The sequence below is a fragment of the Rhopilema esculentum genome, chromosome 16 (assembly GCF_057945365.1).
Source record: "Rhopilema esculentum isolate cy_ngs chromosome 16, ASM5794536v1, whole genome shotgun sequence".
Taxonomy (NCBI): Eukaryota; Metazoa; Cnidaria; class Scyphozoa; order Rhizostomeae; family Rhizostomatidae; genus Rhopilema; species Rhopilema esculentum.
Window position 1 is genome coordinate 9,847,489 of NC_142830.1, and position 23,677 is coordinate 9,871,165.

General features: G+C 35.3%; 1 protein-coding gene across 1 annotated transcript in view; it reads right to left on the minus strand.

Annotated features, from left to right (window-relative positions):
* LOC135681926 (dynein heavy chain domain-containing protein 1) overlaps positions 1-23,677 on the minus strand; it is a 44,225-nt gene that overhangs the window by 13,980 nt on the left and 6,568 nt on the right. Inside the window, exons 5-41 of the mRNA XM_065196579.2 lie at positions 23,216-23,338; positions 22,694-22,750; positions 22,197-22,301; positions 21,677-21,778; positions 21,284-21,481; positions 20,440-20,610; positions 19,935-20,192; positions 19,046-19,141; positions 18,319-18,453; positions 17,565-17,657; positions 17,094-17,225; positions 16,448-16,679; positions 15,588-15,794; positions 14,877-15,081; positions 14,453-14,601; positions 14,022-14,150; positions 13,326-13,549; positions 12,612-12,869; positions 12,273-12,374; positions 11,818-12,117; positions 11,486-11,623; positions 11,068-11,188; positions 9,933-10,156; positions 9,305-9,556; positions 8,601-8,853; positions 7,930-8,095; positions 6,946-7,290; positions 5,895-6,078; positions 5,414-5,512; positions 4,910-5,177; positions 4,258-4,517; positions 3,420-3,673; positions 2,574-2,824; positions 1,902-2,251; positions 1,566-1,658; positions 1,083-1,248; positions 278-792 (exon numbers count right to left, since the gene is read on the minus strand). Of these exons, the coding sequence (XP_065052651.2) occupies positions 278-792; positions 1,083-1,248; positions 1,566-1,658; positions 1,902-2,251; positions 2,574-2,824; positions 3,420-3,673; positions 4,258-4,517; positions 4,910-5,177; positions 5,414-5,512; positions 5,895-6,078; positions 6,946-7,290; positions 7,930-8,095; positions 8,601-8,853; positions 9,305-9,556; positions 9,933-10,156; positions 11,068-11,188; positions 11,486-11,623; positions 11,818-12,117; positions 12,273-12,374; positions 12,612-12,869; positions 13,326-13,549; positions 14,022-14,150; positions 14,453-14,601; positions 14,877-15,081; positions 15,588-15,794; positions 16,448-16,679; positions 17,094-17,225; positions 17,565-17,657; positions 18,319-18,453; positions 19,046-19,141; positions 19,935-20,192; positions 20,440-20,610; positions 21,284-21,481; positions 21,677-21,778; positions 22,197-22,301; positions 22,694-22,750; positions 23,216-23,338 (7,215 nt within the window). The remainder of the gene's footprint in view (positions 1-277; positions 793-1,082; positions 1,249-1,565; positions 1,659-1,901; positions 2,252-2,573; positions 2,825-3,419; positions 3,674-4,257; positions 4,518-4,909; positions 5,178-5,413; positions 5,513-5,894; positions 6,079-6,945; positions 7,291-7,929; positions 8,096-8,600; positions 8,854-9,304; positions 9,557-9,932; positions 10,157-11,067; positions 11,189-11,485; positions 11,624-11,817; positions 12,118-12,272; positions 12,375-12,611; positions 12,870-13,325; positions 13,550-14,021; positions 14,151-14,452; positions 14,602-14,876; positions 15,082-15,587; positions 15,795-16,447; positions 16,680-17,093; positions 17,226-17,564; positions 17,658-18,318; positions 18,454-19,045; positions 19,142-19,934; positions 20,193-20,439; positions 20,611-21,283; positions 21,482-21,676; positions 21,779-22,196; positions 22,302-22,693; positions 22,751-23,215; positions 23,339-23,677) is intronic.

Sequence of the window (23,677 nt, forward strand, 5' to 3'; positions counted from 1 at the left end):
ACTAATAATGAAAAAAATCAAGATAACACGAAGGGAAGTTTTCAAATAGCAAATTTGCATATAAAAAACCTGAGACTTTCACTGTTTGTCTGGAAATAAAAAAAACATAAAAATAGTTTAATATCATAGCAATCAACAATCTTATCTGCCTTGTTGCTGACCACATACCTAACATTCAGAGTGTATTAATGCGAGAAAACATATTGCGGAAAGGACCTTTTAAAAAACGAATTTTAAAATTAGAACAATAGTAAATACTATAATATTTTAGGCTCACCTCTTTGGTCTGACAAATCGCATTACAAAGTGTCCGAAAGAGCTCGACAAGCTCAATAAACTTAAGAGGAGAGAAAATGTCCAAACCAAGGTCTTTAAAATCCTTATCCAACGAATTCCGTGCAGAGAGATGGAAATGTGCCATTGCTATATAAATTGCACTGAGCTGTCGATCTCTGTTGTCCATTTCCCACAAAACCTTGAAGAAGAATTCATTCTTTCCTTTCGATAGCAGCCATCTTTCGGCAACCTCTTTCAAGATATCGACAGTCCACTCACAGTATATGTCTACACACGCAATACGAGTCAAGATATTGGGATATTCTTCCGCTATATCACTTAAACTTCCATGCCAAGTGCATAGGATTATATGTAGGTTTGTCATTATACGTCTAAGGAAACGGTCCTGTGCAACTACTTTGCTTTCGGTTCTCCTCTGGCCAACTTGTCCGCCAGGTAATAAATGGTTGCCAATCGCCGTGAGCTCGTCCTTCGAATATAAATCTGGGCAGGTTCCTGGAAAATTAAAATCACTCGCGCAATTTTCTTACTGAACAATAATCGATTTTACATTAAAAGACAAGTAAAAAAAATCGAGTTAATTAAGTTATTAATTTGTGCAAAGAAGTACAGAAACGAATCATTCAATGCAAAGTGAGATGATGCAGTACTTCGAGTCGGTAAATAGAAACTAGTTCTACATATTAGAATTTAAACAGCAAACAATTCCGCTAAAATGATGTAGAAAGCGAGAACTAACTTAAAGCAATGCGACAGATAAGGTTAATAACAACATCCAAAATTACCTTCAACCATTAAAGATGCAACGTCTTTCATCCCCTCTTTGGAAAGTCCTTCTTGAATGAAGAGAACGACGGGCCTTCCTTGAAGACCAGCAACAAAACAGGCATCTTTCACAATCGAACGGAAATGACTCTGGGTGGAAAGGGCAGGCCCCGATACAGTCATCATCTGTATTAAAAATGGAGATTTCCTGATTAATAGGTACAAATGCGAAACAATGAAGAGCAAAGATAAAAATTATTCAGAATCATCCACTATCCATTGTATAGTATGGTATGGTATGGTATGGTATGGTATGGTATGGTATGGTATGGTATGGTATGGTATGGTATGGTATGGTATGGTATGGTATGGTATGGTATGGTATGGTATGGTATGGTATGGTATGGTATGGTATGGTGTGGTATGGTATGGTATGGTATGGTATGGTATGGTATAGTATGGTAGATGGTATGATGTAATTAAGCAAAATTTATAGCACTTACTTTCATATTTGCGAGTTTGGCCACGAGGCTTGCTATATTTGCCCGCCCATGCCCATTGGTAGAAACAAGTAAAGCATGTCCGCCTGGTAGCGCCTGTAAGCAACAAAAGTCGTCTTTGAGAGAATGTAAAAATACAAAGTTTCAAAATGCTATCTACAAATATAGCAAATATTGTCTGAAAACAAACAACTTTTTGCAAAAAGACTAAACTCTCAAAGCTGGTTATTTAAGACACATCAGACTGTTTAACTGAAAAAAGTAGGAATAAAGAAGGAAAAAATGACAGTAATGATGCATTAATTCGCGGATCATATTGATAATAAAACTGCTACTCACCAAAATCCTACTAATTCGTACAGCATGCTGCATTGCATCCTTATAGAGAACCAAATCCACCTGTTTAGAATCAGATGATATGTTGATGTTCAAAGATTTCCTAAGAGCCTCTTCAACATGCTGATCCTGACATTCAACGTAGCCCTTGTCGTGTTCACCAGCACCTTCAGCCCCAAGTGAGCCATATAGAAATAGGTGCTTAGTGAATTTGATATCTGTTAATGCTTTTTCTTCACCGAGCAAATGCTGAAAGGTGATCAATGGGCCCGCATAATCAGCTGTCCTACTCGACTCTATGTCTTTGAACTTTACGCGATTTTTGCCAGTCTTTTTTTCTAAGCTTGATGATTCTGTAATGAAGATGTAGCATGTTTATAAAGAAATGCTCTTGAAGAATCAATCTTAAGAATATAACTTTTAGAAAATGGACGTTAAATGTTGTCAAAGAAAATACATTAAAAATCCATAGGGCATTCATTTTTAATTACTTATGACAAATTACTGTTTTCTATTTTAAATAATCGAATTAGACTAGTTACTATGTTGTAGCTTAAATTATATTCGATTTAAAATTAGATCACAAACAAACAAACTGTAACCTATCTCAATACCTAATGAGGTGATTTTCACACCCAATTGCTAAACTTTTCTAAGCTACTACAAGCTATATACCTCTTGATAAGATCTGGTGTTCATTTGGGTCAGTCATTCGATTCTCGATATTTCCACAAAAATTTTCCATAACTGTATCATTCAGGATGGCAGAAAATGTAACTTGATCTTTGTTTTCAACCATTCGGTCTTGAAATGAGCGGCAAACCTCGTGACACCATAATCGAATGATTGTGCGAATCAGCGGTGAGACAGAGGCTGGAAATCGATCAATTGTGCTAAGATGTGTTGGCAAATTGCTCAGAGAAAGGCTGCAATAAAATTTGACGTGTTAGAGCCAACGAGATCATGCGAAAGAAGTTTCAAGCCCTATAGAAAGCCCCATTTTTAAGTACAATAAGAAAAGCTCCATCGAAGTAACTAATGGCTCTAGGATTGATTAATTATGAAATTTAACATTCGTTAAACCGTGTGCGATTGTTTTACTTTCTCCCTCTCTCCTCTACTATTTCCTTGTCCTGTCCTCAAATTCGCAAGAATGAGTATTAAAGCCGTGATACGTTATCTCTGAAAATACTGCAATACTCAAACAATTAGCACTCCCGCTATGTAAATGTATCAAAACACCTACAACATTCTTCACGTCGAAGTCTCGTTTTCGAAAAATATACTGCCAGATACAACATTATCAAACTGTGACCAGAAGCCACCTAGAACACAAACCAGAGGCAGCATCATATTCATTTTCCATCTTTTTTATTGACTTTTAGCTAGGTTAGCCACCTTTATTACACTTCATCGCATTATCTCACTTCTTATAAACTTGATAGGGTACGGTTTCACATCTAAATCGATATGACAGTCTTCGTGAGTTAGAAACGTAACATATTAATTACAAGTGCAAACCTTGTGTCTGGCTGTATTGCTCGATCGGCAGTTTTGAGATCTGGAAGGCTCTGGTTCACACCCGAATGTGCTCTATCAAGTAAGCCTTTTTCTGTTTTTCTAGCTTTCAATCTGCTTTTTGGAGAGTAGATAAAGACGCCTTTGGCTATCCGTGCTAGGTCGTGATGTGAGAATACAAAGTGTGGATTTGTAGGTGAAGGAGTGAAACTTTCTTTGATTTTACAGAAAATATCCACAGATGAACGGCTAAGGGCCTAGAAATAGAATGAAATAAAATAATAAACAAATAAAAACAAAAATTGAATCTTGTTTAATATCAAATATGAAAAAACATTGAAAATTCTACAATTAGGGCTGTGAGTGTTGAAAAACAACCTAGTTAAATTTTATGAGAATTTATATAAAAAATGATAGTATATTCTAATAAAGTAAAGAATTTCTCTAGCTTTTTACACGGTCGATAATGCCAAAATCTGACTGGTTATTGACTCACTGCAACATTAATTTAAAAAAAATTAAATTCTTTACTAGCTCTTTGTAGTAATCACATGACAGCCCTTATGAACTTCTCGATGTTTTTGTAGAAAATTTAACTACTTTCAAAAAGCAGCACTACAGCTAAGATATATCAAATATGATATTTTCTTTGCGATTGCGCATTGGCAATTCTTCACAGGAAATTAAAAAAAAAGATACAAAGAGCAAGTATTTGAAACGAACGCGTATAGCTAGAAGGGAACATGAGTTATGAATGAATCCCTTTGCTAAGAAGACGACAAAATCCACCAAAGAGACCCTGGCTTCCAGTCTGAGATGATAACAAAACAACAGATTTTACCTTTGCCAATGGTTCTATGTGTGTGAGGGAGTATGCAGGAAACTCCTCAAGCCACGATTTGTAAACACTTGCGTAAACAGTAACCAGGGATTCCTTTTTCAGGGCAGCCATGTTTATGATATTCATCCGTCTTGTCAGCCGAGAACTCAATGTGTAGTTGGAATTTTCTTGGCCATGAGCAGAAATCGGCACACACGTTGCTACAAATTGTAGGTTAGGGAAGTGCTGGAAATATTTTCTTTTATAGTTGAAAACTCCGCCTGTGAAATACAGTGTCAATTAAAGTTGCTGTTTTTTCGTGAATGGAGTAAATTAGGAGTAAAAGCGTTTGAGAACCAATGATTTTTTGAGTAGCTGAATAGGAAATATTTTAAAAAATTGAAGAGGATCGCGTCAAAATGTAGACAGTACAGCCTATCTTTGACCTGACAAACACTGCTTTCTTGAGAATGGGTTAATTTTTTTGTCCCAGAGTTTTCTACTCAACAATAGCTTTTGAAAAAAATTATGCATGACAAGTGAATAAAAAATGATCAAGCGAAGTCAAAACTGCAAGTTTTGTTCTAAATCTGCATTGAATGCTTAGTAGCAAAGTAAATAAAAGCATTAAAAAGTGATGCACAAAGTAAGTAGAAGAAGCATCAAAGTATACCTTCTGAGATGATTTGCCTTAGTATTTCAAGCGTAGGTTGCGACTGGCCACAGCTAGGGTCAACGGTGGCCATCCCAATATCATCAATAAAGAAGACATTTTTGTTTGTGCCAAGACCTCTTTGCTGTGGTGGTGGCTTCAAAGGGTTATTTCGAAAACGATTGATATGTTCTTCGATATGGCTTTGAACTCGTTTTTGGAAGGACTGCGAGGACAGGCCTTGGGTAAAAACAATCCGATGCATTTTGTACTTTTGCTGTATAAGGTTCTACGAAAGAATGTTTAATTAGAATGGTTTGCTGATTTCTTGTTTCAAATTTCCAGGCATTCATAAATTTTGTGGAAGTTCTTAAGAGAAAAAATTTATGACACTAAAGGACAGCATTGATCCTCGGGCTTTTTCAGTACTTCTAACGCGTCGAAAGGTAGAGAGTTCACAATTAACATTGTTTTAAGATTCGTGTATATAAAATATCTCAACAGAATGAAAGAAACTTATACTACCTTCACGAATGCTGTCTTTCCAACGCCACGTTCTCCTACTATAAGAACATTGCTTCCAGAGGCAATCAATAAGTCAGCAATGACGAAGCATTTTTCTATCTAATTGAAACAGACAAATATCGAGCCTCAGTTAACTAGCAATCAAATAACAGACCAACTCGCTTTAAGGAAATGTACCAGCTTTAAGCAAAAATGACTTTACTGCACAATAGAAATAGCATTAAGATACATAGACATTACATTTCTATAATGGGGCTTCATTTGGCTCACAAGGAACTGAGCAGTATTCAGAAAATAAAGAAAAATTCTTACAACAGATTGTAACACCATGGTGCCATAGGCTCGGAAACTTTCTTAGATAAATTGCATATTGTTAATGGTTAACAAACATCCTTGTATAAAGAGTTTATTGATACTTTGCCCATATATGCAGACAAGGTATAGACAAGGCTATGCTGAATTAAGGGTTGAAAGAATGTACCTCCGGTGTAACAACGTACTGCTGTGATGGCAATGCTTTTGGGATGTCCGCGCAGCTTTCCCACCTGACAAGCTCTCCACTGACAGGATTGAGCATGCAGTCAAAAACAGAGCAAGGAAAGATGACTGAATACGGACAAGTTGCAAATGTCTGTCGGGTGAAGACATCAAATTTTGGATAACACCTAAAAATAAGGATTGGATTGCACAGAAACTGTTGTTTATCTTTTGAACATTGGTTTTTGCCTGTGTTAAGGTAATTCATGTACGCGAGGTAAGTGCGACAAAACTATGAAAATATTTCAAACCGCACATATCAACTCTGAGAGAATTTCTCATGTTGTTCTTTCCAGAAACAGATACTGGTGAAAAAATAAGGTTCATGTTAAGCTGGGTTGAAATTGTTTTTCTAAAAATCACTTATGGAATGTGCTATATTTTGCGCTACAATAATACTGGTAAAAACCAGTTCAAGTAAAAGCCATTTAGAAGACCTCTTCCTTGACTGATTTACTGATCTTTAGAGGACCTCTTAATCGACTGGTACGTGCCTCTGTTTGCAACTGTCATATTTGTCACCACCAGATTAATGTGCGACAAATATGAATATATTGAGCTTCCAGGCAATATTTCTCCAATCTTCATGCCATTCTGATATTTGTGCATTTATCTGGACTCATCAGAAATTTCTGAAGCAATTCAAAGTAAAGAGGTACAGGTAAGAAGAGGGACCATGTCTCAGAAAACAGGGCACTTTCGAAAAGTTCCACAGGGCGCATTTGTAAAAAAGCGGCCTTTTACTGAATTTTAGGGCCACCTCTCCCTGTTTCCTTTATCTCCGACAGCCTTGGGTGCCAAAGTAACTTGGAATAACGGGACATTCGAGAATGATATGATATGGGATATGTGATATTAGAAATTAGACCCTGCTAATCACACAAAGTTATTGCAATAACCTCAAGTCGCCTTTGACAATAGCGCATCTAATCTCAATGCTCTCGAAGTAAAAGAAACAACTTATCTATCACTTGAAAAAATGCAAGGGGAGATACCTTTCATGCAATTTGCCTGCAATTGCCCAAACAAATGCATATGCCAATGAATTGCTTATAAACTTGACTTCTTCTTTGTTCCTCGTTACACTAGCACTTGAATCCACATCAGTTACATTTGACAAGCTTTCTTTTCTGAGTCTTCTTTCAGCAATCTCTCGAGACATGAACTTCTCAAGAAATGCGCTCAAAACCTGCAGTACGGATGTTACTTCAATTGAACAAACTGTTGCATCTTCGGTTGCCATCTGAGAGTGATTATTCAGAAGCATCTCACCATCGTTGGAAAGGAACTCAGCGAGGGGAGCGCAGATGTGTTCCAACATTGCTTCAATGACCTTGAAGCTACAAGAAAAAAACGAATTCTGTAATGTCACGATATGAATTTCAGAAATGTCACATCGTTGCATAGAATTTTGAAACTGCCACTATTGATTCTTATCTATTGAAAAGTGAAATAATTACTTTGCGTTCTATGGAGAACAGAATCACAAACATGAAGTCATTTATGAAAACAGTTAGTATTCCATAAATTATGAAAACAGTTAAAAGTTAGTATCCATAAATCAGTAGGTATTGCGACATCCTTGCCTAGCTATTTGTATTCGTCTCTACCTAACATCCGAAGGTAGTTTTTAGGACACTGATAAGCTTATGCTTATCGAGCAGTGTCCTGGTCCTTCTTCTCGATGTGACAACACCTCGTGATTCCTATGCCTGGAATTACAGAGAGCTGGCGACTCTCCTCAATCTGGGTGGAAGTTTGGTCATACCAGAAACTCTAACCACGGATCCTTGGATCTGTGGTCAGCGTCCCTAACCACTGAGCCATCCTCGCACCTAACCACTATTTCATTAAGCAAGATATATTATGCACAGCACAGAAGTTTATATTCGTTTTCATTACGAGCAGAGGCGCAGAGGCTCGCGTTTCTGAACGCAAAACTGCAAAGAATTTGATCTGATTACAAATTCTCCAATTACCCTTTTGTAGAGATCTCAAGTTTGTTTCGTGCAGTCTTTTTCCAGGAATGAAACAAACAAGTCCAGTGCACAAGTTTGCTTTCAAAGTTGACAATCGCGGAACGAGCGATAATTGCAGGCGATGCATTGGACAAAGTCGTTGTTTCAAACAGAAACTTTACTGAGCCTAAGGGAAAGATGATAAAGAAATAAACAAAATGAAGTCTACAAAGTATAAGAAAAAAAGGATATATTTGCTTCACATCTTCTTCAAACCAATGGAATGGTTAGCAATAATCTGTTGAAGGGTGTAGTTTTTATTTCTATTTTACCTTCGATCTTTGGAAATACAAAGTCACAAATGAATATACATCACAACGGTCAATTGAGAAAAACGAACGTTGTGTAGTACCTCGTGAGCAAAAATGGGTTTTGACTCAAATATTTTTTCTTCACTTAGATGTATTCTAGCACAGAGTCAAAACTTGATTTCAGCACAAAAGAGGGCTATGTAATTCAAAGTTCCATATCCAAGTATGCCGATGAATACATTTTGTTTTAAATGAAAAAGAATGCAATGAAGACAATTAATGTTAAATCGGTTTGTTGATGCAACGCTCATTAAAGATTTTCAGATTAAACCTGACATTAAGGTTTATCTTTTGCAACTTTCTATGTGAAAGATTACGTACTGGGTGGTTTTATATGCTCTCCATTGACTAAGCAAAGCTCTTGCCGATCGTCCAGCAAAGATTCAAGGGGTCCTGTAAGATTCATATCTAGTGGTCCATCGAAAACAAACCAGTAATGTATATCATCGTATGGCATTTCGTTGTTGCGCTCAACGTGTGCCTTGACACTTTGCAACTGTGTAGCAGTGCGGAGGAGCTTTGATAACAGACCATCTGACCAGTTTTGCGTTGATTCATTGAAATTCCCGAAAAGCTACGAGGCGATGGAACACAAAAAGTTCAATACCAACGCATAAAGGATCAAGGGTTTTCTATCACAACAAAAATTTAACTACAACAAGAAAATAATACATCTATTTCTGCCCTACATCTATTTTATCATGGGCTCGAATGCAAGATAGAGGCATATGTAGAGCAAAAATCCACTTACAGACAAACACTAGTTCGAATTGTTAAAATGGCTTGTATTAATTCAGTCACCAAGCTTTCTTGTTATCTGTCAATGAAAGGTCTTACTCAGCTCCATGAATATGTTGCGACATTTTGTTTTTAATTCAAGTAGAAGATCTTTAAGTATAGGATATTTCTCTTTCAAAGCAAATAATATCAATACGGAAAGCAGATTGATACAGGTAACACGTTTTACTTAATGCAATAAAATGTAATTATACGTAGCATGATAAATATGAAACATTTAAAATTACCTCATCGTTGTTTGTGGCCTTGTGATAAAAGGTTGAGAGATGAACCTTGGAGAAAGAAGACCTCTGGTTTGCAGAATCGCTGATGACGCCATTCTTTTTATCTCTTTGTTTCTTCACGTCTTGAGTCCAGACTGAATAAAATTGACACAAAGCACGGCAAAGGGTCTGGTAACAAGCAGACTTACCAGAGCCACTATCTCCCAGCAAAATCACAGAACGATTGAGGTACATTGTCGCATGCAGTTGCATGACCTGTTTTGAGCAAATTCAATTGTAAACGAATGGCAAGTGGGTGGCAAGAGCTTATTGGATTATCATTGGGCATGCGCAGATAAGCATTAAAGGTCTGTAGAGAATGTCACTCAGTACATTCAGGGACTAGCTACAAATGAAAATTGGCATTCAAAGTAACAATGTAATTTCAAGTCAAAACGAATTTACTAGGTACATAGATTATCATTTTTCATCTAATAACTTTTTTGCTTTTAACTTATAATCAATAACAAACAACACTTATCACTTTTACGTTACAGAGTATTAGACGCAAAAGCTTTTAAGTTGTTTTGTACAGTCTAAAGCAAATCGCAAAGTAAAAAGCAAAGCTTTTTATATACAAATCGCCACCTACCTTTTTGACAAAATCTTCTTTGTCTAATAAATTGTCAGAATCGATCTGCTGTTCAACTGACAAAAGTAGAAGCTGGTCTTCGGGGCTACTTTCTGCAATACTGTCTTTGACTTGAGGAAAAGAGACCTTAAGAAGGCGGATGAAATTAGGAAGATCTCGAGGATACACTGACGTAAACATGAGTGAGTACAATGCTTGTGCAACGCAGGATTCTTCAATTTTCGCTAAGAGGAATAAAAAATATGAACTTTTGAAATATTAGAAATTCAAAAACAGGAACAATATTTCTTGTACCGATGATATATGGCGTAGTGTCTAAAAGAGATACGTAATAGAGCTATGGGAAACACCAGAATTACTATTCATACTTGACTAAATTCAAATCAAACTAGATTTTTAGAATAAACCCTAGCAATTATATAGCATAATATGTAGCGTTATATCTTTCGATGCAATTTTGGTTAATATATTATTTGAAAAGGAATATTGGCCTCAAGGATTCTTAACTGATAAAAAAATATAGACTGAAATTATTCTATATATAAGTATTTCAGAATATCAACAGCGGATAGTGTTGTAAATTAACTAATTTCAACACATTGTAAGGACAAGATCGAGAAGATGTCAGCCTCTTATCTTTGGGTAAATATTTTTGTGCCTTGTATATTCTAGGCCGAACACAAAATAATACAAGGAAACATTGCTTTAAGGGATTTTTTCAAACCTATATGAAACATTCTTATGTTTACAAAGAGAATATGTAAGTCTAAACTAATAAATTCTATTATAGTCAATTCGATGCATGTCAAAGAATTCTAAAACATTTCCTAAGGTTTATGTTATACGGATTCATGTGACATAGCGCTTTGAGACAGTGTGCATCGTATATCACAATTAAAAACTAAAGATTGGTTAGGCAACAAATAATGAAGCAAATTAGTGACGACGAGAGTCAATTGTTCTTGCAGAAAATCATTTGTTTAAGAAATTTACAAAAATATTTGAGTAACTTTATCAATATGGAACTCCAATTATAGCAACCAGATACATTATATATAAAAACTTACAAACAGGTCAAAAAGTTAAAAGCTGAAATAAAAAACAACTTTTTAGAGTCATACACTCTTTAGCTCACCTTCAGTTACGCTATTCAAATCAACGTGTTCTCTTTTCAAGTCCCGGCAACCTTTTCCCGCCAAAACCACAACAGCTTTTATTTGTGTCAAAGACATTGTGTACACCGGATCGTCAAGAAACTATGAACAATTATACAAAAGATTATGTTGTAATCTCTACTTGCTTGCTAATAAAAATGCAAAAAGTTTGATTCATAACAAACTTTGTATATTTCGTACATAATACCTTTAATCAATAGCAAATATTTAACATTTTGGCGCTAATAAGCCTAGAAAATTTAGGCACTCCCAATGTTATAAATCTTGTTATTTAATTAGACATTCGCCTTTCTAAGCCATGTTAAAAGAGTTTTTGTTATTTTCCAAATATCTCTAAATAATAATGGTCTCTAAATATAGTCAAGAAAAAATATCTACCTGGTCACGGAGCAATTCTCGAAAGACAGTTATTTTTTTCGAAAGTTTGCTAGTGGTCCTGAATCCATTCAATATCAACCATCCTTCTGTGACTATGCGATAATCAGGTTGTATCATTCCAAACAGTCTTGTAGTATTCTATGCGGGAAAATGTTTGAGAAAGATTAACATCCTATACGGTATTTATACTCACATTTGCTAGATCTATAGATCTAGTACATAGAACAAAAGTGATATAGTAAACAGGTTTTCCGTATACACCAATATATGACAGTGCAAGTTCTACTTTTGCATCAGTAATGTCCAAATATGCTGTTGAAAATTGTTCTTACCCTCAAGTTATCTGGAATGCTATGGTACTTGTGATGAACGGGACTAATTGTCATCAAGCATCCATAAAGAGGATTTGCTTTCATTAAGCTGCCAGCGACCATTATATTGCCAAGGGGCTTTACGCCTTTGTATTCGCTGATTGTTTCTTCGCTTGAATCGAAATTGTTCTTCGGTAAATTCATCTCAGATTTGACACCCTTCAGGTTCTTCTTACGAGCATTCGGAATACTTTTTGGGTCGTTAATGTTTATGATTTCGTGGATAGAATGTCTTCTCTGGGGCTTCTGTGTTTTTGTCATCTATATACAAGAACGATAAGTGACATTCAAAAACAACCTATCTTGAAAGAAGCTTTACACAAACATAAAAGGGCAAATGTATCTGGTAAGATAAAAATAATTTTCGATAATTCTATGCAATGAAACAAAGAAGAAGCTCGAATAAACTTGCTTACCGTTAAGTCGTTCTCTTGAGTACTTAGTCCAGCTGCATTTTCATTCACCAGCAATGTATGCAATGAAATTACAGTTATTCCTCTTCTTCGTTTGGTCACAGCCTTATGCAAATGAATAAAATGTTATATTTAAATAAACATTTGAACAAGCATATGTTTAGACTGAAGACTCGTACCAAATAATGCTAGATAGCTTTCATATCAACAGATAGATTTAAAAAGAAAAGTCAGAAAGCTGCGTTAGTGGAAAGTATTCCAAAAATACCATCAAATGAATAGAAGATCTCAAGAAAATATTGATAACTTTTCAAACATAGGCGTAACAAGCAGCAGCATTACCTCTTCAGAAGTTTCTTTTGATACAGAAGGATCCCGGACCTCAAACTGGCTAAACTCTCGTTTTTGTAACGCAGAAAATGCCTGTCTGATACCATCAAGATGCTGGCCAAGCACTGACAGAATACCATCTGATAGCACCGTGACGTTTTCGAAGCACAGCAAAGCACCAGATTGGACAGCACCAGAAATGAAATGCAGAATCCGTGATAAGGATAATGCCGGGTTGCACGTGAAAGTCACCAACTGTGTACCAGTTATCTAAATAGACAGTAATGGAACAAATCATCATTTGCTTTGTGTCACAAGCAATAATCAAGCAATAAATCCTTATTGCAGTTAGCACAAACATCTAATAAGGATGTTTTTGTTCAAGCAAATATCTATCAAATAAGGCAGTTAAAGATAAATGGAATTTGTAATCAGATTGGTATCAGCTTATTGTGGTTTTTTCGTCATGTCCACAAAAATTGCAAAAAGTGAGAAAGTTGCGTAAATATATTTCTCATAGAAATAGCAATAGCACTTCTAATGAATGTCAAGCTGATCAGGAACAAGATAAAACTGAAGAATCACATTCACATCAGACCCTATTTTTCTGAAGAAGAATGCATTCAATCAACAAAGGAAAATTAAGTCTCTTTAAGAGTAAAAACATGGCAAAATATACATCTCTCAACTTGTGTAGAATACCAGATCGGAAAATTCGATGCATACCTTGGAAACCTCCTGAATTGTCTCTGTTTTCCCACTTTGAGTTGGTCCAAATAATCCAGCCGTATAGTGCAGCTTAAGTGCAGTAGAAAGGTTAAAAAGCGCTCTATCAGTCATGGGTGTGATTACAAGTCTAGATGTAGGACCTTGGTATTCGTAGCCATAAGGAAAAGAGAGACCCATTTGACTTGCACTTAGCATGCCAAACTGTGCAGAATTTTTAGCACCTGGAACAAGAACATGTGTGCTGATACCTTGAAATGAGGCAAATTCGTTGCAACAACATTTCTCTTTCATTTGAAGTAGCTAGCTCAAAGTGGTTTCTTTGCAATTATTTACAGCAAGTATATGTTTGACATAATGACAAAACATTTATATTTACTACCGCACAATGCTAATACTATCGCAAAATCTATTGTAAATGCTAATCATGCTGCATCTTGGTACAATACCGTGGTAGAAATAAAAAGAGAACCAAGTCGTATATGGTAATAGCTGGTAAGCTTCATAAACCAAACACAGTAAACTTCTGGGCTGGGTACAAAAAAATGGTAATGGTCATTCTGAACAGGCACTTAAACGATTGTAAGATTTATAATAATCTGCGCTTAATTTATTGATTCTCATTACCATATGTATTACTTTATCAATACGTAACGTATAGCCATTTGCAATGCTTACAGGCAATTCTCCACTTACCGTAGTATATCTCAGCACATCCTTGTCGGTCATAAACTCTTTGCCTGTTGTCATGAGATATTTCTATTTGATATTTTAAGCACTGAAGCCATTCAAAGCTCTTTACTGATACGCAATCTTTGTCGAGATCTGTAATCATTTGTAGAAAAAAACAATTCAGATACCATTTGTAATATAATTGTATGTCTACTTATGATATTGTTCTACTTATGATATTGTAGTAAATCTGATCAATAAACCATTTTTTACATAATTTGAGCTTCACAGCAGAACTAGTCTACATGAAATAACCGTCAAAATTTTATCACCAACAAATAGCATGTTAAGATTGGTGTTCATCTTCAGCATACCAGTTAAAGTTCAAAATCTAAAATTGATGGCCTAAAAAAATTAAAGCTGAAATAAGATATGACACTGAATAGCTAATATACCTCTCGAAATCTCCCTTTGATGAAGCGCTCTTGTCAGCAAGGATTGGACAAGAATCATCAATTTCCGAAGCAAAGGCTTTCTGCTTTCCACTGTCATGCTTGATTTCAAAGCAGATGTGAATTGATCTATATTTGTTTCCACCATTTTCCTAGATAATTAAAAAGCAAGGATACAATAACAACAATCTTAGACTATTTTGGCAAGCAAGATCGTATTATTGTTGAAACGTTTTGAAATCTGCCTTCAAACTACCTAACGATAAAAAATTCGTGCAGACAGACCAATCCCATTCAATGGGAAGTTAGTGGCCGTCAAATTATAGAGCAAGGACATAATCAAAAACGCTGTTTATGCTGCACAACAATTCATATTCCAAATAAATGCCCAGGACAGAAGGATGACAAATGCAAAATTTTCAAGTACCTGACATCAGCCATGCTTTCAAAACCTCTCTTTTCTACGGCATTTCTCAAATGAGAGGTCCAAATAACTTCTTCAGCCGCCAAGACACATTGAAAAGGGTATACCATGTACCAATAGGCATTTTCTCCCTCTTCAATTGCTAGCTTCATACGAGCAGACGAAGGTCTTGATATTTCACCCGGCTGCTGATTCTTGGAAATAACTCCTTAAAGGTAAAAAACTGGTGACCAAAGGGAAAAATTTATCACCATTCTTTAAGAAGCTCATTAAATAGCCACAAGCAGGCCAGATAACAAATAAAAACATTTAAGGTTGATTCCAATCATTTGCAATACAAGACATTTATTTAAAGTTCCTCTAAGATGCCAATCAATTTTTAAAGTCGCAATGACATTTTCTGGGTTACCACGTCAAGCGTTTAGATGTCTGACTTTGATGTAATACCTTCCTTCGATTTCAAGAGTCATAAAAACATACCAGAGCAACGTGTTGCATAGAACAATATTTTAGCCATGTTCATTCAAGCGTTTAATAGATCTAGGTCCACAACATCTTAATGCTGCCAGTTATTTAAACTGCATATAAAATAAAATTAGGTATGTATGTATATGCATGCTCATAGTGTTATATAAAGGGAAAATTATATAGATTTTTATATAGACCCTGTAGCATTATATTTTGCGCTATATCCTGAAGACAAAACTACCTTACCTAGAGCGCTTAATAAACCGTCAATCGATGGCGTGTATAGAAACCTTTCTTCGATGCAACGTGCCATTTTGTTCCATAACAAACTCTTCATTGCAAGTTCTAAGTCACAGAACCATTTTTCCACCGACTTGCAAGGTGGAACAGGAGCTGCCAAATTCATTTCTTCACCACAATGACCATACAAGCAGACGACTTCAAGAAGATGGGCTACGAAAAAATAAGGAACTAAAAATGTCAGATCTTATAGAATGAAACAGATTTTTGAGAGAAAACTTGTGCATTGTTACGTAAATAAGAAAAGTCTGCAGAAGCAGTTATTTTTTTGGGAAAACCTGCAAACTTGGGAAAAGGGTGTTTCAACACAATATCACTTTGAAAAGAAGACAAGATATTTTAATCAGACTTTTCAAAACGATTTGAACTTTTCTTCTAAACTTAAAGATTCTAATTTTAACCTTCCTTTTAATCTTACTTAGGGTAAGTACTTTATTTTTACAAGACCCGAATTGATAACGGTATCTCTAGCATTGGAGTAATATGTGGTGCAATCATAACTATTAGTATTTTTAATTTTAGATTTGAAAATTCTACTTTTCATTAATAGAAAGATAATGTCTAAGGAAGTGCCCTGCTGGTTTCGGCTTATCATTGAATCGCAAAACTAGCTTTACATACACTGAATAGAACAACTATTCGTGGCAAGGATACCAAAAATAATAAACAGTTCCTAAGCTTAGCTTTAGAGTATTAAGAAATATATAATGTACATTGAATTTACACCACTGTCATAATCCAGGGTTCCATTTAGATAATAAGACTTTTACGATACTTGAAACGAAAATGAAAGTGAGATAAGATACCATTTAAAGCGGCATCTAACTGCGTTCTTATCGTACTGGATACAGTGGCTGGCAGTACAAACTTCAAATTGACAATGCCAGGAAAACACTTTCTTACAAACGGAACAAGAGCCTTGGGATCCTGCGATATTGCAAGAAGCTCCAACATCTCACTGTTGCTAAGAAAGAATAATCGTGGAAAAGAGGCTCGAATCTCGTCAAGATAGCTATCGAGACTTTTGATGACCTTTTCCTTGAAAAGAAATGGATGTACTGTAAAATCTCAGTAAGAAAATTACCGTGTATGTTAAATATGAAGACTTCTAAATTGACGCTCACAACCCTCCTAATAATTGCTGTCAAACAGCTGAACACCAATTTGTCAATATTAATTAATAGCAAGTTTGCAATACGTCTAATACAGTGAAATTACCATCAGCTGATATCGTCCAATAATGAACACTTCCAAATAAACAATTACTCTCGTTCCAAAAGTGTTCGTTATATGGGGGCGTGTTTCATTTTTCTGTTAAGAATGCTGAAATTGTTCTGATTATTTTAATAATGGATCATGCATTGAAAAGACAAGAGGACATTTCAGCGATAAAACAATAAAAAGGGAAATACTGTCTTCACCAAGACTATAAGCTGCTATTCCTTTAGTTACCTGTTTTGTGACAAGCTGGAAAAGCAGTTTTCTCAGATTTTCACCCTGCAATTCTCTATAGCCACGATCGCCTCTCTTTTTCTCCAGCACCGATAGAACTTTGGGGTCTTTCAATACTGCTGACATGTGTTCCTATGATATTGAAGATTTAAGCAATCTTATCGAGGGAGTTGGATCATAATTGCAATGCTTGTAATATTACTAGTTTCAAGAATCTTTTTTAGAATTGCACTACTAGATCTTATCAGGATTGTGTATCGTTGAGGATTGTGTAATTCCTCAGTTCAGATGTTGACCTGTTATAAATTTATTTATATTAACAACTTTGTGTTTTTCATGCGGCTTCTCCTCGTAAGCGAGACACAAGAAGATTAAATTTGTTGCATTGAGAATTTTGTTTTTAAATGCAAAAGTAAATACGCTTTCCAATTAAATGGAAAATAAACAATCTTTTCGATATTAAGGTTATACCTTGTATTTAGCGTCGATATCATAAAAATCAACTCGAAGTTCTTCAAGGTTGGATGAGGAGAACTTGTCAAATATTTTCTTCAAGTAAAGCCACTAAAATGAAATTAGGTAACATAACTTTAAAACCTAAATTAACGTCATATTAAAACTATCAAAAGAAAAAGATAAAATAATTGATGACGTATCACTAAAGCTTGTCTAAGTAGAAACAGGTTGAAAGATATAAGTAAACTCGATAATTTAGGCGTCATTCAAATATAAGCTATCGCTGTATCACTTTTACGATTTAAGCTTTCATAAATACTAGTTCTAGATCACTAGTCCTCTCACGGTGTTTCAAAAAAATTGCCGTACTTGCTATTATATGTATTACTAAAGTTTACGTGTAATCAAATATCCAAAAGCAAAAAAAGCAATTCTTGAAATGGTGCTATAAATTGGTCTTCAATGATTTCTTTAATTTTCCTGTTTAGAGACGACAACTTTTACTTTGCAACAAAAACGTGAAGTGCTACAAAAGAAATGCTACATTTGTATGATTGTCCATAATTCCTGAAAGCAATTTAAAGTAAGTATCAAGCTATTTTCTAAAGATGTGCCAAGTAGGCCGAATAGTAAAATTTGTAGTTTATAGAAACGAGGAGTACACGAGTGAGTAGGGTAGAGTCATGATAACCGAACATCTATCAAAAGCTTCAGTAATAGCAGCTCATTATCTAAAATGGGCCTGATATATTTCAAAAATTCAAAAAACCTTTTGTTGACAAGAGATCCATGTATCTAAAATTTCCTTAAGTTGGTGTAAATATCCGGTCCAAGCTTCAGCTTGGTTTCTCATTTCTGATAAATGCGGAGATACAAGCATTGACTGCAATGTAACCAGATTGTCCTGCAAAAGATTATTAATCAAACCCTTCATCAAATCTTAATCTTTGGCATGCCGCAAACAAAAATTGCAAAAATAGCACATCTGTAGACGACATTGCATCAAACAAACAGTTTGATTTTTCTTGTTTTCAAAAATTATGATTGTCACCATATTTAAAGCACAATGTCAAAAGTTCATGTCATAAGGGAAGGGAAGGGAAGGGAAGGGAAGATAGGGAAGAGAAGGGAAGGGAAGGAAAGGGAAGGGAAGGGAGATTGATGAGAAAGAGTTTAGGTGGATAGAGAATCACTGAAATATTTACGAAATGCTAGAAAGAATGATACTGTACAATTCAAAACTCCTCAAAGCAGGGAGGCCATACACAATGGCCCTTGCAGGGACATGACGAATTTTACCTTTTTACCACACCCTTTTTGTGACAGACGGGCAAGAATACCAGACCTTTGTAAAAGCCCATTGGGTAAATATGAAAGATAAATATGAAAGTTTAGGTTTTTGGTAGGATGAATCTGCAAAAAAAATATTTGCAGATCTTAGCGCGGGACCTTTTGACATACTTACAGATTCTTCAACAATCAAAAAAATTGCTTACCTCAACTTGAGCCTGTAGTTCATTCACGCCTGTGAGAATAAACATATCTCCAGATGAAGCTCTCTTATGGAATCTTGGTTTGTTTCCTGATAAGGCCTTAAATGGAAATTTGTTTATAGAGGATAATTTTCAGAAATACTAGTATTTTAGATTTAAATGCAAAAATTAGCCATTTATTGTCAGACCGCCTGATTTCAAAATTGATTATACAGAAATCGAGCCTGGATATCTAAAGGATTCAGGCCTATAGTTCTACATCCTAACACTACTTTCAAGCCTCTTTCAACAATAACTTCCCACCAAACTGCACAGCTAGTTTCTAAATTTTTTAGTATAGAGAGACAGAATAATGACGTCATGAAGAGGTGCTTTAAGAATTTTCGGATTTTGACCATATAAGCAGGAAGTACACGGTACAATAAATACATCTAAATGTGCAAATTCAATTAATCTTATACAGATTTCCCGAGGCATGGTAAAAAAACACTAATCCTGTTAATGTATTACTGTTATTTAGACCTGGCTCATAAGTTATAGAACCAAGCCTGAATTACAGAGGTTTGATTGAGAAGTAGCCTTTACCCCTGTAGTCACATCCCAGGCAATTTGAAACAAATCTACTGAATTTCCTCACGCAGAGGTTTCTCCTGTTGGTCTTTCGAAAAGTAGGTTAAAGATTCAAAAATTATCAAATAAGGTTTTACGATGTACTCACTTTGCCACTCAATTACCTGAGTTAAAGCAAATGTGCTTTAATAAACGTTGTCTAGCATAGCCAAAAACTTCCTGCTCTGAATATTCGGTTGCAAATAAGTTAACAAAAAATCAGTCAGTTCGAACAGATAGAAGCATCATCTCATTAAAATAAAAAAACAAAAGTATGTCAAACCTTGGTTCCCTTACTCGGTGCTTTATTCTTACTTTCCTGATAATACCTCATCAACCTAAACTCCTCTTCTTCCCAGCGTCGTATCATCTTTTTTAAATGCGATTCTAATGCAAATTCGGCTGCAGCACTGTCACAAATCGAAACTATAAGCTGGGAATTTTCCCTTAGTCCAAATTCGACAAGATCAGATATGAGATACTGATATGACTGGTCATAGACTTGCCCTAAACCTGCAAACAACCATTTCCAATGTCTTGCCTGAAAAAACAATTCAACATACAAAAATTTTAAACATACATTATGATTTTCAGTTCAGCAATTATTAAAATTATCTGTACAGGAAGGATACAGCAGAGCATTTCAAAAAAGTTGAAAACAGCATCACTTAAAAACGAAACCAAAAGGTACTGAATTTAATATTCTTGCAAAATGAAAATAGATATGAAAATAGCATAACTCATAAAAAACTACAGAGTGCTTGTAAGATGTAAACATAAAAACGTACCTTCAATGATACAGATGAAAGTTCCAAAAGCAAAGGCAGCTCTACACCAAATCCTTCAACTTTCTCGATCCATGATTTCAGCACCTCGTCGTTTGATGCTATATCCTTCTTCAATTTAATGACTGCCTCTCTCCATTTTGCTACCTTCGCAATGACTTTTTTTACTTGAAACTGCAAATATAAAACATTTCTAATTTAGCTAGATTTTCCCCTCAATGTATTAGAAAATTGCTCGTCATACCTGATGATTGCTCTTCATTTGATGCAAGAATTAATAAGAAGCATAAACAAAACTTGTCACACAACATTGAAATCTGGAAGTACGTTTTTAAGTAAATTTATACACGAAAATAAAAAACTAAGGCTCTCAAGATGTGCAATATAATGTGCAATACAGGGCATATTTAACAGATATTGGTCCATTTTCTCCAGAATCTCTGAGTGATATGCTACTTGGTATGTCAGTACTTTTCTCGTCTGATTCTTTCAAAAGCCAAAGCATTTTTTTTTAATCTACAGTCACAAAATTTAGGGAGCTATATATAAAATGATAAATTATCGCTTTCAAGACAATAGCACTAGTTTTTGCACTAGAACGCACATTATTGAAACTGTAGAAGCACCTTTTAAAATTTTCTTATCTGATAAACTCTATTGGCTGGTGCCATCTGTTAACATTTATACTCTATGTAGTAAAACAGTAGATAGCCAATAACAGCAACGGGGAATATAGAAAACTGAATCACAGTGATAGAATATTTCAAAATCTATTTATTGTCGTCTCTATCATCGCCACAATTCGAAATATCATGTTCTGTTGATCAGTTAACGATGATGTACCTACTTTGGTAAATGGTGTCTGGAGCCAATCTTTAATCGTATATGCGGTGACTTCACAGTATTTCCAGAGCTCGTGCCGCGCAATGATCTTTGAATGCATTACCGATAAAGATGTTAGGTCATGAACAGTTTCTTCTATGATCTCTTTGCATCTCACAAGCTTTAACAGTTCCTCTTTCACTTCCAAAAATCTTGTGTGCAACTAAACCAAAGAAATTTGCAATTAGGTGTAAAAATAAAAACTAATGGTGGAGCTGCCGAGAAACAGAGGAATATATCTATGCACATTTGGTTTAATCAAATAAAATTGTTTTCTACACAGCCAGGGGATTAAAAGCAAACATTTGAAAAGATACAACGAAAGGGGCAGCTGGTGAGAATGTCGATCCGTACAAACCTCTTTCAACTCTGGCAAAAGAATTTTTGGATCTTCAGTTGCGTCAAGAAACTTCCCACTAGTGACTTTCTCAGTAATAGCTGATTCTTCCTCTTCATAATTCTACAAAACGTGAAGTTACAATTAAATAAAAACTTTGGAAACATAGCATACAAAAAATCATCCAGTAACTTCAGAAAAATTCTTTCCTTGCTATTTTGAAGTAAAAACGCATCATACAACCAACATGGTAGACAAAAAGAGGCCAAAACGTACAACTGTATAAAACTGTTCATGCTACATCGCACCTTTTGCTTCGTAACGAAATAAGCAAAACATGATTTTCTAAACAGCAACGTATATTTTTACAAACTTCATGTGCATTTAGAGCAAAAAAGGATTCAAAGACCAAATTGTTTTTTTCTCGGTCTTTTGAATATTACCAAATTATCACATGTCAACCCTTGATTGACATCTCATTTTTCGATATTTTTTCTTATGATCAAAACCTTTAAATGATCAAAGCGTGTGGCAGACTTACAGAAATGCTACTTTCCAAATTCTCTAACATCTGAGGTAGCAGCTCATTCACTCGATTGTTTGCATCTTGGAGAATATACAGGTATGAATTCCACTCCGAATTCAGCTGGAATCAAATGCAGCTTACATAGTCTCGATTGAGAAAAAAACAGCATAAATACTGATTCATGACAACATAAACTGGCTTGGAGGCCACTACAATAATTGAATGCAATTCAATGCTATAAGAGTGACCTACTTTTTAAAAATTGACATTTTGGCAAAGTGAAAGTGAGCGTAAAAAGGAAATTATGCAACAGATAATGGGCTGCTTTTAAAAACATGAAGGATTTTGACAATGGAGAGTCTACCTAGTTTCTAAAAAGGCCACGAACGTTCCTCTTGACTAGGGTTGTAAAAAGCTACAGTTTGTAAGGTAGCAGTTTTTCTCTCATTAAGCCTTCATACCGGCCTATGGATACTTGCAAGCATAACAAATTCAAATTCTAAGTAATTTACTCTTTCTTCTGTATCCTCTTCATCGGATGTCAGCTGGCGATAACAATGACGAACAACCTAAAGAAAGTGGTAATATTAGGTTTATGATGTGTAAGCTTTAGGTTCACCCATAACTCAAAACATATCTGGGGTGAATCGTAGTAGCAATTACATAATGCACAGGATGCTGAATTACGCAAAACTATATTCAAAATTCTGCAAAGGTATTTTCCTGCAGCAAGCGCTACAAAAATCAGTTCATTTCAAATATTAAATGCGTTCCTAGAATAACAGACCTAGGTTTCATGTAATAATATCAAGTCGAACTTTGCTGTGAAGAATCTTCAGTGTGTCCACCCATTATGGGCTGATGAAAACAGACTATCACAAACTTATAGCAAACTTAACAGTGCGAACTGAATTGTTTGGATAAGGTAAATTTACATGCTTTGAAACATCACATATTACTGGTGAATAAACTGACAAGCTAGGACAAATATTATAAAACATGCCCTCTCACTGTGCATCGAAGTAAAAAATTACCTCAAAAATAGACTTGAGATATTCTTCTTTGTTTTGCAAAACCACCGTACGTTCTTTGCATTGTTTTAGGCTTTTGTAAAAAGAAGCAAATTCTTCGATTGTTGTTGTTTTGGCCGATAATACCTACGACAAAACGAGGTCCATAATATGCCTTTCCTGACAAAAAAATTGAATTATTCTTCATCAGAATCAGCTGTTTTCAAGAATATCAGCACTTTGAAAAAAGCAAACATTTTGTATCATTTTGGCCAAAAGTTTTTAGTCTGACACTCTTCAGAGCATAAAACGTCAGAATAAGGGTCCGAAATAACACGATAAAAAATATACACCCAGTTGTGGATCGGAATAGGCCAATCAGGCAAGCACAAGACCGGTAACATTGTCCAATCAGTGCCGCGTGCCTAAAGAAAAACTACCAATGGATTCCAAGAGAAAAAACAAACTCCTTCTGTCTACATAATG